The sequence below is a fragment of the Gossypium hirsutum genome, chromosome D07 (genome assembly GCF_007990345.1).
Source record: "Gossypium hirsutum isolate 1008001.06 chromosome D07, Gossypium_hirsutum_v2.1, whole genome shotgun sequence".
NCBI classification, from domain to species: Eukaryota; Viridiplantae; Streptophyta; class Magnoliopsida; order Malvales; family Malvaceae; genus Gossypium; species Gossypium hirsutum.
The window spans coordinates 4727997-4747558 of NC_053443.1; the positions used below are offsets into that span (position 1 = coordinate 4727997).

The window sequence follows — 19562 nt, forward strand, 5'->3', positions numbered from 1 at the left end:
TTCCAATTAATTAAATTAGATTAATAGTTGAATTAATTATTTGAAAAATGAAATTCATTCTAGTTTTCTTCTTGAGCTAACTAACTATCGATAATTTAGGCCTAAATTGGGACTTAAGGCTGAATCTACTCATTTTGTTATTATTATTTTTATGTCAATAGATCTTAAGCTTTATAATTAAAATGATAAAAAATAATTTTAACATACTAACTTATTTGGCCCTCTAATTTTACAAAAAATCATTTTAGCTTTTCATTTAATTTTTCGCTCTTTTAGCCCTAGAACTTGTATTATTTGTCAAATCACCCCAAATAGGATGGAAAATTTAACATCTGTTAACTTTGTTGACATGGCATCCACATGGCAATATGTCATGTTAGCAATTAATTATTTTTTTAAAATTTAAAAAATATTCAAAAAATATTGTTTTAATTTTTAATATTTTATTTTAAAAATAATTACGTGTATGCCACATTAGTAAAGTTAATATACATTAATTTACATTAATTTTTTCATTCATTTTCGGGTTATTTGACAAACAATGCAAGTTAAAGAGCTAAAAAATGTGAAAAATTAAACAGAGGGCTAAAATGACTTCTTTCATAAAATTAGAGGGTCAAATAAATTATTATGCCAATAATTTTTTAATTAGTGTTTTTTTTACACAACCATTGTGCCTGCACAATAAATTATTCATTGGAATGGAATATGGTAGAAATGTAATAATCATTCAGTGGGAATGGAATATTAAAAATATGCATATTCCATTTAACGTTAATTCATAAAAATAAATATTAAAATTAAAATCGGTAAAATTATAAAATATAACTCCACAAATGAAAGATAATATCTTATTGTTAAATTAAAATTAAAATTAATATATACTATTTTTTATTTTTTATCAAACTATTTTTTACTATTTTTAAATTTTTATAATAATTAAAATATTTTTCTATGAATTTAATCTTTGTATTTGAAAATAATAATAATCTTTGTCTAAATAGTTAATTTTTTTCTCTTTTTTAAGGATTTCATTGTTCTATACTTCACACCTCTAAGGGTGAGTTTGGATGGGCGGTGCGTTTACCTGCGGTTAGTGTAAAAACAACGGTGGCGGTGAGATTAGATACTGTAGTGATACTGTAGTGTGAGAGAAAAAGTAAGCTAAACGCACTGCACCGCACCCAATCGCCGATCCAAACCCACCCTAAGTGTTCCTCAAATTCTCTTCATTGGCTTCTAAGTTTTTCGTTTTCTTTCCGCCAACTTCCAGTGGTTTAATTGTCATTGACCACTATAAACTATTGCCTACCACCAGCCGCGGTGGTTGATGTCCCATTGATATCAAATTTTCACCAGAAATAGTTCTTCACCTATTTATTTTTTCTTTCAGGTGTTTTTATTTAGTTTTTCTTTTGAACTTTGTAAATTGATTATTTGTTTATGTTGAATATGTTGATGCTGGGTTTTCTGATATGTTGATTTTTTTTTATATTTCGGTTAGCCTTGAGTGGTCAGTCGGTCGACCCACAAGAATGTTGATTCTCTTTCCTTCCCTTTTCCCCTCCTCCCCTCCCCTCTATCTTTGTACTGTCTCCTTCTTTTAAGGGTGTGAAAATTTTATTTCTATTACCATTCAATGTTGCACATAATAGTTATTCTTAGCTATCTCTAAAGAATAACCATTACATGATAAGTAGGAATAGCTAAGGAATAGCATTCCACGGAATAACCAATTCTTCCAACCCAACCATTGTATTACTAGGCATTATTATTGTATAAGGGGGATATTCCATTCCCCCAACCAAATGTATCATTATGGCACGATTCAATATTATATATGCACATTGAATTTAATATTTTATCAGTATTAAGTGTATTAAATAATAAAATAAAAATATGATACAAGAATTATTAGTAAAATCATATTTAAATATGTCATTATAATATTCATTTTGTTGTTAGATACACTTAAATATATCAAATCATAGTTATTTAGACAAATATATATATATTAAAGTATTACATTTTTAGATCTCGTGCTAATGATTCTTGATCTGAACATTCATAAATGTCAAAGTCAAAGTAATTTTTCTCTTGTAAATACATTCAAACTCAACTCTTTTCTTAACCCTATAACTATAAACTCTAAATCCTTTCAATTTAAACATTTGATAAAAAAAAACCAACAAGATCTATTCTAGCTCCAATCTTTTCTCAGAAAGATTTTGGTCTAACGCTAACTTCAAATGAAGCCTATCTCGATTCTCTTAATTTAGATTTTTTATAAGTTTTTAATCATTTTTCAAATAAAAAATGCTCTAGGTTATGTAACACCCTAAACCCAACTTGATTCACTGGGTTTGGATTTCGGGTGTTACTGTACAAGATTTAACCATTAACAAAAACAATTTACAAATTTCTTAATTTCCTTACACATATTCTTTAACAATTTAACTGAAAACTTATTATATAAAAATAAAGGAAGTATTTAAAATATAATATATTTGGATACAACAATCTTGTATGATCTACTGGGTGCCAATTATTCCGCATCATTTATTTGGATAGATACCACCATAGTTTACCATTCTTTTATACACCAGCTATCATGCTCTTGTCATACTCAATCTTCCTTATCTAACTAATTTAGGAATCCTTCCAAACATTTCGTCTATCTCTTGTCCCATAATACTTTTGAACAGAACATACCCTCAAAAACCACTTCCAATAATTTTTGCCTTAACCCATACTCTTATTTCAAATAGTTGTTCATTGACATTTATCACGGGCATATACATATATGCTTGGCAAATACTTACGCAGAATTTAATGCCATAAACTCATACTTAGATTTACCTTGATTCAGTACCACATATGTCCATACTGATAAATCACTGTATAGACCATTTTGATGAATTCCATATCATGTTATATCAAAATCCCATAACTCAATATAACATTAATTCAGATTTAGAATAATTTTAGATGACGACACAATAGCACTCATTTTCCATTTTTACAGATCTTTATGACGGATACCCTTCGTAACATACAAATATACATCTCTTTTCACGGAAACCCTTAAGATTTATTCACTCTTAGCTTACTTAATACATAACTAAAAACCTTTACTCATATTTTACAATAGAGATGTTACATGACCCTAATGACATGTCATACGTATCCTAACATTTTACTAAGTTCACTCGGGCATCATTTTCGTATAAATGGCTTTATCAATTCCTGTACACAAATTCATTTCTCGTACGAGACATATATTCAGTCAAAAATCTCATTTACATCCTATTCTATTTACATATAACTAATATTCACATGAATTTACAATTCAGTCCATTTCAAGCCATTAGTGCCAGATTCACTAATTCACTTCAATCCATCACATAAATGGAATAGAATAGAATTCAACATAGCATAAAATAAAGTAGTATGCTCCATATAAAGTTACTTGACCAAAATTACAAACAAGTTGAAAATTCAAGGACTAATCGACAATTTTGGTTTTTCCTCGATTATTTCCAGTTTGATCCAATTCTTGATTTATACTATTATTTCATTCAATTCATCAATGTTAAACATTTATACATTATATCATGACATGAATGAACCTATGAAATTTCATTTTTCAATACCCATAAAGCTTTACGTGTTATTCAATTTAGTCCCTAAAACCAAAATAGTCATAGCTTTAAATTTTGAGCTTTAGTTTTAAAATCGGCCTTAATTACATTCATTACAGACCCTCCACTATTTATTATCACTAAATTTCACATCAATTTCACAATTTTTTCACTTTATCTTTATGTACAAAACTAACCACCAAACATTTTAATTTAGTCCTTTTTCATAATCTAAGCTTAAAATCTATCAATTTAACAACAATTTCTTAAAGAAATAAAGAATGGCATCTTTAAAAAACTTTAATAATTTTGCAAATTAATACATGGGCGAGCTAAATCAAGCTCTCATGACTTCAAAAACATAAAAATTACAAGAAAATGACTTAATTGCACTAACCAAATCATTGTCGAAAGCTTGAAACCCTTAAGGACAGTTTTCTTTGTTTGTTTTCTTGAATTTTCGGTATGGAAAGATGGAGAAGATGGACCTTCTCTTTCTTTCCACTTAATTCATGTTTTTATACATGTTTTATTCTTAGTTAATTTAATTATAATTTTAACAATAATCATATTTAATAAATTTTAACTTATCGTCCACTATAACCTCTTCAAGATGGTTTATTTCCATTTTAGGCTTTGGATTAATTTCTATTTAAGCCCCTTAGTCTTTAGCCAATTTAAAAACTTATAGCAATAAAACTTTTATAATTTAGTCCCTAGACCTAAATTAAGCAATTAATAGACAAAATTGAAGGACCAAACTTTAATGTTCATTTATACTAACTCCGAAAATATTTATATTTAATATTTACGGACTCGATTTACGGAAATGGGGATCCAAAACTGCCTTTTCTAGCACCACTAAAAATCGAGCTGTTACACCTTTCGTTTTAACTTCTCAGGGTAGCTCGGTTTAAGAAACCCGGCCCAAAACCGTATTCTATGACACCGACAAAAATGGGTCGTCACACATCTAACTTCCCTCCTATTTAATTGTTTTTCTTTGGTTGCAAGAAACTCCCATTCAAATTCAAAAACACCTTGGGAGACTCCTAAAGCATTCAATCATCATACCTCCCTTTGATTCTTGTGTTTCCAAACACCCTTTTAACATCCATTCCATAGAAGAACACAATGGAAAACCTCTTACAAATTGAATTCACATAATCGGCAGCTTGTTCTTCGAATCCTAATCGAACTAGGATTCATCCTTCTAGACAATTCTTTTATCTTTTCACTATTTAATTTCCTTTGTTTTCATATTCGATTTCTTTGTGTTAGATTTCTAATTTTCTTTGTTGTTCATTTCAAGTCCTAACTAGAAAGCTTGCTGGCCAAGTCACCTTGAGCTCGGCCTAGAGGTTCCCACAAGTTTCGGTTTGTTTCTTGAATTGAAAGCAACTTCGGATTTTGCTTGGGCTTTGTGGACACTGCCCTCTGTAAGATTGAAAGGCTTAATCAAATCCTTACTTTTCTTGTTTTCTACATGTTTACGCTTCATTAATAGGCTACTTACAAACTTTAAGATCCATCAAACAAAGGTCCAAATAGATTGTGTCAAAAATATGTCGGTTTATATAAGTCAAAATTTTATCCTACTGTCAACTATTTCTCAAGTCACAATTGACATTGCAGCTGGTAGATAAAACTAATTCTAACAAAACTAATCATATTTATTAGGACATAGATATACAATATTAGTAGTAAATGAGTATTAGGAACCATATTTTTATTATTGCATTTGATATTTTGATAGTAAATGTGTCTATTTATTTTTAATTCATTTTATTCTAGTTAATTATTTTTATACTATTTAAGATTAATTATTTATATTTGATTTAAGTAGAAAATATTGTTTTTAGTATTTGATTGAATAATACATTTTAAAATATATTATTATAATAATTAAATATTGATGGGCCGCGCCAGTTTAAAACGAGTTAATGTTAAAGAAAATGTCACTTTAATATTAAATTCTAATCGAAGTAAGTGGTTCCTCGAAATACTTAAGACTTAATGTCCACATATTCTTTCACTGTCACAGGTCGGTATCTAGGATTTTCGCCTGAATCTAAGAGCTTTAACAATGGCGATACACTACATTCAATGGGTAACCCGTAGAAGTAAGCCACTGATACCCTGTGAGACCCCTCTTGGTTCAAAACAGCTCGATGAAGCACGCTAGGGAACCGAGCATTGGTTAAAATATGCAAAAGGTCGCCGACGTTCACTACCAGGGCACCGGTAACGGGTAGCATCGAAATACAACCAGCTCCTTGTTTGAAGATTTGGAGGCCACTTATGGAGCCTTGGTATAGAATGGTCAAGAAGGATGTGTCGGTGTGTGGGGCTAGACCCATGGCTCGATTCGGGTTCGGACATGGAGGGTAGGAGTTGAGCTGAAGGGCGGTGGAAGGTGATCCTACGTCCCAGTTTAGGTCTTCTCGGAAGATTGCCAATGACTCGAGGATGAGATCTGTGAGTTTCTCTGCCAGAACTTTCATTTGCTTCTGATATCTCTCAATTACATCGCTGTTTGTATGTAACAAAGGCAAAAACGCATGGACAAAATGGTGTCAAATGTGAGCTTAAATAAGATGATTTTTTTCCCCTTAATGCATGTAAGTAAGAAAATATTCCAACTTCAATCTTCAACTTTCTTTTAAAAGACTCGTCTATTAACTTTGTAGATTGCCACATAATTACTTATTATTTTTTAAATATTTAAAAATAAAAATTATAAATATATATTTAAATTTTTAATATTTTAATTAATTGTTGACACATGAATGTCACGTTAGTAAAGTCAACAGACGTTACTCTTTTCATCTATTTTTGTATGATTTAACAACGTTCAAAAATTAAAAGAAACAAACAACTAAATGAAAAACTAAAATGAATTTTTTGTAGAATTGGAGAGAAATAGTTTATAGGTTTTTAAATTTTGAATTTGGTTTTATTTGATGAGATTAATATAGGAAGTTAGGGTGGGTTTGGATTAACGGTGCATTTACTTGCGGTTAGTATAAAAACAACAATGACGATAAGATTAAATATTAATATGAAACAAAAAATAAATTAAACATATTGCATCGTACCTAATCGTCCATCCAAACTCACACTCAAGTTTGAAGAGGCAATTTTTTAGTTATATAGCTTACTCCAACCTGCCTATGAAAGCCTATTCGATTAGATATAAAAAATTAGACGCACTCTAAAGCAAAGCATATATAAAAGTTTGTATTAAATTGTTTCTGTCATGTGTCGTGCTTAAATCTTGTCTTTTTCTCTTCCTGGTTCTCAAATTATCGAATATTAACGATAAGTTAAACATGAATAAAAGACAAAAATAAAGGAGAATTAATTACATTAATAAGCTTATATTATATCAAATGTGGCCAATTATTATAATTAGGTTAAATACTCAAAATAGGTGTATTTTTTAATTAGTAGTTCACATAAGAGTTTAAATCTTTTAAAATAATCACATAAAAGTTAAAATTTTACAAAAATCTTTACGAATATGTTCAAATAAAGATTTTTTTACACTATAAATAAATTTATAGTAAAAATTAAATGAATACCAACGAGTTTAAAATAAAATATATGACAACTTAATCAAATTTAACTTGAAAAAGAAAAAAGAAAAAAAAACATATTTTTAAACTTAATATATGATATTCAAAAAATCTTTTATTTGAGTACATTCATAAAATTTAATCTTATGTTAATAATCTCCAAAAATAAGTAGTTTCTAGCTAACATTATTCAAAGCTCCATCGAATTGCCAATCAAGGATCTAATGATTAAAAGGTCCTTAATCCCACTAATTGACAGATTTTTCTTGGGTAAAGATAAAATCCACTTTCATATAAATAAATATTCTTGTTGATAAAAGGGAAAGTTTCAAATCTATATTTCGATTTATAAAAGGAAGGTCGACCATCTTTTTCTTAATAGGTGGTTTTTTATTAATAATAATTTGCTTTTTTTTATAAAAACATTAAATTTCATCTTTGATTCTTTTAATATGTTTAAATTTCTACTTTAAATTTTAATATAATTTGATCTATATATTTTTATAATATTATTAATTAATCCAAATAGTTAAGATCATCAACTTTTCGGTTAAAAGATTACATATGGTTATATATAATTTGAATATCTTAAAAGCTTGAGACTAATACGTGACTTTTTATTTCTTTTAGGGTTTAAGTCAACGCTTACCTTCTTTCTTCTTCTTTTTTTTTTTGTAGTTTTAGAAAAATGGTTAAATTTCAATTTTGATATTTGTATTAGGCCTAAATTTGAGATTTAATTGCTACAGCATACACTTTAATTTCTAAAGTAATTTGGTGCCTATAATTTTATAATGCTATTAATTAGTCCAAAAAGTTAATATCATTAATTTTTCAATTAAAACATTACATGGTTATATAGAATTTCAATGCCCTGAAGGTCTTAGAGATGAATACATGGCATTTATATTTCTTTTAGGTTTTCCTTTCTTCTTCTTCTTCTTCTTATCATAAGATCAATTTTACCCCTTATATTATACTGAAACTTGTATTTAATCTATACACTTTATTTTTTTATATAATTTGATCATTCTACTTTTATAATGTCATTAGTTAGTCTAATATTTATATTATTAACCATTTCAAACAAAATGCCGACGTTAATTTTTTTTAGAAACACTATTCCAACAAAAATATTATTTCATCATGACAAGTTTAAATTAATATTTTTGAGAAAAAAAACTCCATAAACATTATTTTTAATGTTATTTTTATTATTGCAAAACACCACACCAGTGAATTTAATAGAATAATTTTAATAGTGATAACAATTAGGCCTAAATTTTTAAACCCGAAAAATAGAGAATATAGAATTAGAGTATATTTTAGCCTTCAAATTTATATTTTATAATTTTAAACAAATAAATAATCACTCCAACACAAAACGTGAGACTTTTACTAGTGAAACGAACAAATTAAGGCGCTTCAATGCATCCATCCAGGAATAAGCTATATTCGTACTTTTTTTTTATCATTATTTTCATCGAAGGTTGTCTACGTGCATGCATGAAATGATAGAAAAGTGCAAGGACTTACCAAAAACGTGCATTGTCAGTCGGCCAAAGTGCCCTAGCATGTTCAGTCGGTGAATCCATGATGGTGAACCCTTCATGCCACATATACTTTGGGAAAAAAGGGGATATCCGAGCTAGACCATACCCAGTGGCACCTGCCGGTTCGCGTAACGCCTTCATCTTCGTCTGAGTAGGGAGAGAGAACAGCCGTCGAGCCTCCGACTCCACTTCTTCAAGAAGATTCAAACGAATTCCATGGTTAATAACTTGGAACGCACCCCGTGTCTTACAAGCATGTCCTGCAAGTTTTACAGCATTGGGATCTTTAAGATCTATGATCGGGACCATTAACTGGTGATCGGATGAGAAGTCATCTGATATTGGCCACACATGTGAGTCGGGCACTGAGCGGATGGAGTTGAAATCCAAAGGAATGATGTCGCGGAGGTGGATAGGATGTTCTCTGTAGACTTGGGCGAGAGTAGTAGTGGTGGTCATGATAAGTTCAAAGAGAGAAAAACTAAACAAATAAAGTATGCTTAGGGTTAATTAAAAAAGCATATGCAATTATATATACACATATAAGGTTGTCATGTATTAATATAATATAATTGGAATTAAATTTAGATTAAATTGCCTCCGACAAATTTTAACATGTTATCAACATCAACAAATGTAATATTTGAAAAATAATTAAAATATGATATGATAAAAAAATTAATATAAACACAATATAAATATAAGAACCTATCAAAATATGTAATATAATTTTTTTAATGTATCAAATTTCATATGAATTATATATAACTAGAAACCTTATCACATGCGTATGCATGTAGAAATCATGATTTAGAACACAAATGTATGTATAAAAATAACATACAATAAAATAATAAAATGTATGATTTGATATTAATTAATTATAATAACACATAATATATGTACGATATTAAAATAAAAAATTAGGTTAAATTATGAGTAAAATAAAATTTAAACACATTAATACATCATAAACAATACTAAATACACTACAATTATTTGTCATAATTTTGTTATTAATTGTGAGTTATTGTCGATTTGACTTTTGACTCCAACTCAATTAACAATATTATTAATATACACAACTACTGGAGGTAGCAAATTGTACACATTAAAAAAAAAGTACAAAATACATTGAAATGATGTTTTGGGTAAATGATAAAATTAAGGTTTTATTAATTTAATTAGCCGGGGGTTCAAATCCCATCATATTAATTACATAAGAATACTTTCGTAATTAAATTTTTTAATTAAATTAATATCTGATTGACTTGTGATATCAACTCTATATATATTATCATATTTAAATTAAAAGATAAATAAGATATAGAAGTGGTTAAGGGTGGCTGTTTGTACAGAATGTTGTCTGGGTGTGAAATTTAGAAGGATTTTGGGTGATTGGTTGAATCAGACAAAAGAAGGAACAGATAATTCATGCATCGCAATGACTGACAACAAATTTAATGTTCCATGATAAGAGGGGACTTGCGTGCTTTGTGCACAAGTGTCATACTTAAAAGCCAAGTCAAATAACAACAACTGCGTAAGAAAATAATAATTCAAATAGCCAGAGTTATTTGTATTTCCTTTTGTCTCTTAATCAAGGGGATCAAGCCACTCCCCCTTTTTTTTTTAAAGTCAGGTCGGCTCATTAGATTAAAAAAAACCACGTGTCGTTATTTAATATGAAATTTTATATTAAAAATTATATGTTTTACTATGAAATTTAAGTAACTTATTAATTAAATCAGAGTTATAAATATTTTATTTTCACATTAATCTAATTCGAGTTATTTGCGAGGTTAGCTGAGTAATCCAACTTTTGAATTTATCTGCGTGCATATATGAAACCAATGAAACGAACAAATCAAAGTTCTAATGATGTGGTATGCGTGTTACATCTGAATTCTTTATCAAATCAAATCATTACTAGCAAACACATGATGCAATCATTTGGATTTTAAAATTTTAGATTTATTTGTTATTTATATTTTTTATTTGGTAATTAAAATATTTGAAATTTACAATTTTGAATTAATCTAAATTTATTATTTGGATAGTATTAAATCTAAATTTAAATTTAAATTTAGATTTTAATTAACTAATTTTAAATTTTAAAAACATTTTTTCCAAAAATATTAATTATTTAGGAGGATTTTGAACATTGTTACTTGATCAAGGTATTGGTCTAGAGAAATGTATTAGATCGGTTGACTCAGAAATCAGTACAAATCAATCGATTACACTACACCAAAATAGGCTTTTAGCGGCGCCTTGAGAAGCGCAAAAAAAAACGTCGCTAAAGAACGCGTCGCTAACTTTAGCGGCGCTTTTTTAGGCCTTTAGCGGTGGTTTGAGAAGCGCCGGAAAAAACGCCGCTAAAGACTATGACCTTTAGCGGCGCTTTCCCACAAACACCACTAAGACCAAGATCTTTAGCGATGCTTTCCCCACAAACGCCACTAAATACCAAGACCTTTAACGGAGCTTTTCCCACAAATGCCACTGTAGACCATGACCTTTAGCGGCGCTTTTATCACAAACGCCGCTAAAGAACAAACCTTTAGCGGCGCTACTAGCAAAACGCCGCTAAAAACATAATCTTTAAAAAAAATTATTTTAATCAAATAATATTTATTTTTATGATAAATATTATATTATGTTTTATTTTTTAAATTTGAACTTTAAATATACTTTTTAAAGATAAATAAAAAATATTATTTAAATTAAATTTTCTATGAAAATTTTAACTTTAAAACTAAATATAAAAATTAATGAATTTAGTTTTAGAATTTAAAATAATAAATTAATAACACAATTAAAATCCAAAAGTTAGAACTCAAGTTGTTGTAATATTAAAGTAAAAATAAAAATTTAGAATCAAAACTAAAATAATGGAAAGATAGCTCAAATGTAGGTTTTTGCTGCAAGTTACACAGACAATAGCGAAAAATTAAACACCACACATAAAATTTATCAAACTAGTTAAGAAATACATGGAGCAGCCATGCAGTATAAATACAATAGAATCATAGGGTAATTTTGCATAAATATCTTTAGAGTACCAAGAATAATTTGTCACAAAATTATAAAACATTATATAAAAAAAAAAGAACAGGTAGCAGACAAGCTATTTGTTACTTTTTGTTTTGCTTCCAAGGCTTCCTCAGCTGCCTTCATCTTGGCAACAGAATCATCTTCATCATCCCTGCTTAAGAAAACAAAGAACCTATTGTTAAACAATTTAGAACTTAATAATTTAACCCAGATCTCGAAAAACACCACTAATTTAAAAATGAAATCAACAAAACCAAGAATTAATAAAGACTTGGAAGAAGCTAGTTCACCAGCTATATTCTGGAAACCAGCTTGCTCCAATTTATTGGCAGCAGCAGTAGACCTTCACATTTTAAAAAGAAGTTCAGTTCCATCAATGATTACTCACATTGAGGCTAAAATGAAGATAAGGGCATCGAAATAAATTCACACCATTCATCAGTTGAGTATATTCAACGAAGAATAGCCTTTAATCGGATCTAGAATGAATCGAATTCAGATGTATACTAATAAATCAGATTGCAAATCAAGCATATCCAGAGCATGGTAAGAACTAACCTCAGTCCCTCTTGACATACGAGTAACAATTTAGATTCGGACCCAAAATAAAGCATATCCAAACTCAAAATAAAGCTCAATATTGGAGCATTCTAATTTTCTCAGAAACCAAACAGTAGACCCAAATATCAGGTTTCGAAATTAAGAAAATTTGAGAAGAAAAGAAGTTTACCTTGTAGAAGAGAGGGTCAAATAATAACAAGTAGCAATTCCAGCCATTGAAAGACGAAAAGAAGCCAAAATACATCGGTGGTGTCTCAATGATAGTAACTGCTTCACATGTCTCCTTATTGTGAAGTTCTGGAAGAAAAGAACATATAAATACATTATGCTATCCACCTAACCATGGAGGAAAGTAAACAATGCAAGAAAGCACATAAAAGGCACATGGTTTTATTTCATATAACAGCAGATAAGCAACAGACCATCTAGTGTTCCAAAATTTACAGATGATGGGTCAGAAGAGAAAAAATTACTTGAACCAGGCTTTTCAACCTCCCTCACTATATGGGTCATTCCAGCTTTATATCCCAAGAATCATTTCTTTGATAAATTCCATTATTAACTTAAGCTTAAGTATAATGCCAACAGATTCATGCGCCAATTAAAGTCTTAAACCAAGGGAAAATAATAGGAAAGTATAAAAAAAATCAAACAAAATAAGAGTAATATCTGCTGAATGATAAATATTACAACAATTATAAACTGTCACATGCTCAATTGATATTTCTTTGATAAATAAAATTATTACTCGACTCCCAAATCCTCATCTCTTATGTTCAGATAAGAAACTTGTGTGCACAAGATTCATAAAATCATACAAGCAAAACATCAATAAATCCCTAAATTGAGCACTGAAGATTTCATTAATAAATTAAATTATAACTCGACTCCCAAATTCTCATCTCTTTTGTCAGATAACAAACTTCATGATACAGAAGGGTATCAAAAGTGATATAACACTCATAGTAACAATTATCAGTCTAACTATTAAAGAAAGACGAAAAAGAACAGCATATGCATACAACACTCGTAGTAACAATTAAAGTAGAAGAAATTAGTGGAAAGGGAAAGATATACCATAAATCCAGGTCCTTTAAAAAATTATTGAATAACATATATATTTATAACATCAAGAAAGAAAATCCACGTTAACACTTTTGGAATCCAGGATATAAGGCTGACCTGAGAACTATCACATTTCTTTTTGACTAGAAGGTTTCCATTTTCCTGGAGAAGGGAAGCTATCACATTTCTTTTGAAACATGAAAATATATTGATTTTTTTAAAGAAAAAAAGGAAGAGAAGAGATTCTAACATATTGTAAAAAAGAAAAAGAAAAAAAATGATGGTGTGATTGGGACCTCTATGCAAATAATGTAGTCCAAGTGCAACACCAATACATATCTTGAGCCTTTACTCCCATCGTAAACTGGTGTTATTGGGCAGTGGTGAAGGTGGAGCCACTAGTAATTCATGGTTGGTTCCACCCAAATTGCCATCAGAATGTTCATTTTGAACACTTCAATGCCATTTACTGCATTTTTGAACACTTCAATGCCATTTACTGCATCATAATAAACTGCAAGTAAAGGGTGCAGATGTATGGTGATGTTCTGCTTATTCTCTTTTCCCTTCTTTGATACGATCACAACATAATCCTTATAAATCGAAACTCTTCCATGCTTAGTCCAAAATATCGCGTCAGCATGTGGTTCAGCCGTCAGACTATTTATAAATACCTCAAACTGCCTGCCGCCTGGCAAGTAACGGGATCCTGTGGTTCACAAAAAATGAAGCCTTCTATGTACTTGAATCCTAATTCCATAGGCAATTTCCATGTTAAGTTATAATGCTCGTTGTAAGTTGTAACTACGATTAGGCCCCATTGACCGAAAAGAGTTGTAAACCATTGTCGGTGCAGTGTATCTCGGACTTACTATATAGTTTATTGATATAGAGGTGTTGAGAGTGAAATAGCTATTACTTGTCATGTAATCAAAGTCATCAGACCAAATTCTGAACATTTTTGGACAAGCCACCATCATCCTTTTGCGAAAGTTGTTGGCCATCAACATTCAATCTATATGCCATCTCAAGTGTAGTATCATTTTTATCTGAGACCTTTTGTTATCATCAGCCCTATAACTAGTTGCTCTTAAAGGGTTTAGATGGATGTTTGTCTATAACTATTATTTAACTTCTGAGGAAACATTCTTTTGTGATGTTGCAAAAGAAAATAAAATAGTTACAGATTTTCTATCTTTTCCATGCGACCTTATGTTTCTTTATCGATTTTATTATATCAGAATTACAAAGTCTATCTATTTGCCTTTGAATATCACAATTCAATCTCAAATGCTACATAATATAGGCACCTAACTATAAGCTAGAAATATCATGAATAGGAAAATTAATCAGTTAGCCAGATAGTGTTAATGCTGTTACAAAATCAAGATTCTACTAAAACATATTAATTAATTCTTCTAATAAAGAAATGGCAATAGATGCTAATTGCTACAAACGGATATGTAAATTGGAATGGAAAGAAAGAAACTTGCCTCTCAAATGTAAATGAATATTCCCGTTTGTCAGTTTGTGCACGCAATGCCCGGACAGCAGGACCTCTTGAAACATTAAGAACACGCTTTTTTAGATAGCACCTAAAAGTACCAAAGTCACAAATGTAAATGAATAGATTGCAAATAAGATTAGGCAATGAGTGGTACTCTACCAGCTGATACTTCACCTTTTCCCACAATCTCTTCCCTGTCCCGTCCATTGGAGGGCTCACTAGACATATCTCCACTGATTCAACTGCCGTATACATATCTTCATGAACTTCCATACTGCACATATTTCTGCTTTCAATCAAACAACAAGTTATAAACTTAAAAACAACCCATAATTATTCAAAAGTAACCCTAAAGCCCAAAATATCTTCTTTAAATTTTTTAAAAAGATCCAATAAAGAAAAGAAATGGAACATAAAGAGAGGGTACCTGAAAACAAAATAGAAGATTGAAGAATCACCAGCTGAGAAACCTAGAAGGGATCCTTCAATAAATACAGAATTCTCAGGCGGAGGACTCTAAACAATTAAAAAATATATATAGAGAGAGAGAAAGGTTAAGACAAACAGACAAAACAATGTTGGATTTTAAATATTTTTTAGTCATAAACACAGCTAATGTTACCTTTTTCGGCGTTTACAGAAGAAACGCCACTAATAAATTACATTCTTGTAATAAAACGACACCATTTTGAAAAATCCTAAATCATATTAACAACGTTTTGGCTATAAACGCCGCCAAACCTCGCATATTTTACAATTTTTTATTTTCAATTATTGTATATTGCATGATCAATTTTAAATTAGTAATCTTTACAATTTATTATTATCACTTTTACAATTATATGAGAACTTATTTAATATATAAATTAAAAATTACTAATTAATCTAAACCTTAAACCTTAACCCGACTCTGAATCTCTAAACCCTGAATCACTAACTTTTAACCCCAAACCCCAAACCCCAAACCTTATTTAATATATAAATTAAAAACCACTAATTAATCTAAATCATAAACCCTAACCCGACCCCGAATCCCTAACCTCTAACCCCTAAATATTATTTAATATATAAATTAAAACACACTAATTAAACTAAACCCTAACCCCTAACATAACACTGAATCCATAAACCCTAAATCCCTAACTCTTAACCTCTAACCCCTAACCCATAAACCATAAATCACAACCCTTAAATCAGAATCTCTAATCCATAATCTCTAATTCCATAATCTATAAACCTTAAAATTGCAACTCTTAAACCGGCCCTAAATCCTAAATTAACCATATATATACCCTAAACCATATATATTAAACCTTAAACTATAATGATAATTAAATTAAATATTTTAAAATTAATATTATCGTATCTTCTACAATTATATTTGAAATTATTTAATATATAAATTAAAAATTAATCAATCATGTACCCAAAAAATTTAAAATTATTTTACATAATAGTATTATAATTTCTCCATTTTTAACAAATATTTTTCTATGTTTTTTTATTTCAAATTACTTCTACGTGTCATTATTTCAAATTTATACATTTTTAACAAACATTCAATTAAAAATAAATTAAATTTTAATTAATATAAATAAACAAATTAAATAGTAAATAGACAGATAAAATGTTTTATACCTTTCAGGGCTTTAGCGGCGCTTTCCCAAAAACGCCGCTAAAGATCTGAGCATTAAAAAACGCCGCTAAAGCCCCGAAAGGTATAAAACGATGCCGTTGTGCTTAGGTTTTTAACGGCGTTTTTCCAAAAAACGCCGCTAATGCTCATTTTTAGCGGCACTTTAATAAAAGCGCCACTAATGCTTGATCTTTAGCGGCGTTTTACGTAAAGCGCCGCTAATGCTCCATTTTTAGCGGCGTTTTTTGTCCAAACGCCGCTAAAAACGCCGCTAAAAGCCTGTTTTGGTGTAGTGTTAAGTGGTTGAACTGGTTGAATAATTTTTTAAAAAATATTTTTTATGAATTTTTAATGATTTATTTAACATAACTGAATGGACCAATCGAATCGATCGAATTAATTGAGCCAGCAAACCAGTAGCCTAATCAATTCGGCCACCATTTTTGTTCTAAAATATATTATATTTAGCATATATTTTTTATTATTGATGCGAATTCTAGACATATCATTAATAATTAGAATTAATATATTATGTACTAAGTCAAGCTGATTAGAGTGAGGTTATGCTGATGGGGAGTTAATGTTTACTGTGGTAGTTAACTTTCCTATCTTGTTTGAAATAAAATATTTGGTATAGATTATGATATATATATATTAGTATTTTGAGTTGCAATGTATAAGAACTTTAATGAAAAGAAAAATGCTTAAAGAAGTTGAAAGAATTTGATGGTGTAGTGAAATAAGATTGAGTCATGCTTTGAATATATGTTGATTTATGAGATATCTTAAGATTTAAATATGATTTAGATTGATCGGGAAATATGTAAAGATGGTTAGATATATTTTTGAGGTATTTCAAGCTTAATTTTAAGTTCTCTGCATTCATGTATTGATATTTGGGAAGATGTATGGTACAAGTGTCATGTTTTCTCTTTCTTTTTTTTTTTGGTTTATTTTAGCTTGAATGACTCCCGATTGCAATCAAATTTTAAAAGAAGCTTATAAATGGTTCAAATTTTTTCAAAAAATTTTAATAAAATTCAAATAAAGTTTTTAGGCTTTGATAAAGTTATGTGAAGTTAGTGAACTTAGTAATGTGGGATCCTTTGCTCGGGTAAGGAGTTGTACATGTATTGTTTGTTTCTATTTTACTTTTGAAATCAAATTGATTTACTACTGTATACAACTTTTGATAAGGAATGATAAGGGATGGTGAAAGAAGGTCTTATTCTAGTTGTTCAACTCGAGAAAGAAATATTCAGATCTTACCTGAAAAGAAGAAAGCAAATAGATTTAGGAAAATAATAAAAACAAAAATAAATTTAAGAATAAAGAATAAATATTCAAAATATTAAATAAGCAATAAAATGAAGAGTAGAAGATGGATAATTGTCCAGTTAAACCCTTTGAGAAACTCAATTAATGATTCTAACCAGCCCTCCAATAAATAAAGAAAATCAATAAGAAATTGCTTCTAAAAAATCACATGAAAGTAATATTACACAAAGAAACTAACTTCCAGAGTTGAAAATTTTATTAATAAACAAAAACAATTTTGTATTTAATGAACAATGAAGATGTTTTCATATAGATTAGCTAAGTACACCAAATAAGACTCTCAAGTATATTGAAAATATTTCAAAAAACCCAAAATTTGAAATAAATAACTAATTAAATAATAAAACCTAATAAACACAATATTGGTGCTCATATATAATAAAAATTAAGTTTAAAAATCGAATACAATATGATTTAAGCTCGTAATTTCTGTAACAATCCCGTCCAAAAATTTTGCTCGCGCAATCTTCACTAAAACGATTATAACTTGAGCTTCCAAACTCAAAACTGAGTGATTTAAACTGTATTTCGAAGCTAAGAGATAGATCTTTGAACACTATGAAGACATCTCATCACAGAAATTCTTAGATCCCATTCAAAAAGTCATAGCAAGTTGACTGATTTTTCAAACTTGAAAATTGACAGTTTCAAAAAATAAAATTTAATAATTTTCACTCCATCCGTGCATGTATTAACTTCATATTACAATCTATAAGTTTCGTTTCCAATTGCTTAATCAAATTAAATTTATATTTATCTTTTTTATAACTAAATCGATTTCACCAAAGGTTCATTAAACATACATAAATTAAGCTTCATTCAAATCCAACAAACATGAACTAAGCTTTAAATCCAACAAACTTCCAACGTTCGTTAAAATTTAGCCTTCGTTCAAATCCAACATACATAGCTAAGCTTTACAACAATAAAAAATCTAATCACAACAACTACATAAAGATTCATCAAACATGCTGTAAATCTTCACTTCATTAGCAAAAGTAATACAACACAGGTCAACAAAACAAAAAACTAGCAAATTCGTTGCATCCTCCTCCTCTCAATTTCTTTGATTTTTTTGTAAAATACCAACAATAACATTTCTTGCCTGATAACTCATCGGTGGATCAAACCACTTAAAGAAGTGGCAAGAACAACGAAACCCAGACCTGTAAATTTGGCACCTAAAAAACCTTCTTCATGGACTATCATTTGACCATAAAGTTCTCAATAAGGCTTGTAATAATATGCAATAACAAATCGAAATAACTTTAGGTTCTTCATTTCTTGGTATTAGAGAACACTGATCTTCCATTTCCTTCCTGTGTTCCTTCATTTTCCCTTCCCAATTTCTTTTCCTTACTGCTGCGTTAATCTTACTCTAGAGAAAATGGCCCTCAGCAATGCATATGTCCTCATTTTTAAGGGTTAAACCTCATTTATATTAAAAGATTAGGGTGACTAAATGATAATTTTTTATTTAAATGTATAACAATGAGTCGGATTTTACATAAATTATGAGGAAAACCACAGTTTTAGAAGAATATTTCATGTCATATTTTTGTTTACTATTTTAACAAGAGTAATTAAAATGTTCAAACTATATAATGTGTGTTAAGATGATGAATA

At 29.3% G+C, this 19562-nt stretch overlaps 2 protein-coding genes across 8 annotated transcripts; both read right to left on the bottom strand.

Moving 5' to 3' along the window:
* Positions 1–5607: 5607 nt before the first annotated feature.
* LOC107956573 (gibberellin 3-beta-dioxygenase 1) lies at positions 5608–9248 on the bottom strand. Its single transcript, XM_016892185.2, has 2 exons — positions 8756–9248; positions 5608–6173 (listed from the first exon to the last, which is right to left on the bottom strand). Exons 1-2 carry the CDS (start codon positions 9229–9231, stop codon positions 5648–5650), a joined length of 1002 nt encoding a protein of 333 aa, XP_016747674.1. The 5' UTR covers positions 9232–9248; the 3' UTR covers positions 5608–5647.
* Positions 9249–11715: 2467 nt separating this feature from the next.
* On the bottom strand, positions 11716–15511 carry LOC107953673 (uncharacterized). 7 transcript variants are annotated; one of them, XR_005915938.1, is made up of 6 exons: positions 15390–15511; positions 15137–15248; positions 13752–15050; positions 13573–13617; positions 12560–12687; positions 11716–11980 (listed from the first exon to the last, which is right to left on the bottom strand). XR_005915938.1 is itself a non-coding variant. In XM_016889053.2 (5 exons), exons 2-5 carry the CDS (start codon positions 15186–15188, stop codon positions 11975–11977), a joined length of 267 nt encoding a protein of 88 aa, XP_016744542.2. In that variant the 5' UTR covers positions 15189–15248; positions 15390–15511; the 3' UTR covers positions 11716–11974. The 7 variants fall into 7 exon arrangements, 4 of the variants coding, with proteins under 4 accessions (XP_016744542.2, XP_040953085.1, XP_040953086.1 ...); XR_005915939.1 differs by having other exon boundaries at positions 13573–15014; XR_005915937.1 differs by having other exon boundaries at positions 13573–15050.
* Between the last annotated feature and the right edge of the window lie 4051 nt (positions 15512–19562).

Coding starts and splice junctions, on each gene's coding strand:
- LOC107956573 (XM_016892185.2), bottom strand. CDS start 9,231: ATGACCACCACTACTACTCTCGCCCAAGTCTACAGAGAACATCCTATC. Junction 6,174..8,755: donor ACTGACAATGCACGTTTTTG/GTAAGTCCTTGC, acceptor ACATACAAACAG/CGATGTAATTGAGAGATATC.
- LOC107953673 (XM_041097150.1), bottom strand. CDS start 13,707: ATGTTAGAATCTCTTCTCTTCCTTTTTTTCTTTAAAAAAATCAATATA. Junction 12,688..13,572: donor AGAAATGTGATAGTTCTCAG/GTCAGCCTTATA, acceptor CTTTTCTTCCAG/AACTTCACAATAAGGAGACA. Junction 11,981..12,559: donor TTGACCCTCTCTTCTACAAG/GTAAACTTCTTT, acceptor TTTCTTAAGCAG/GGATGATGAAGATGATTCTG.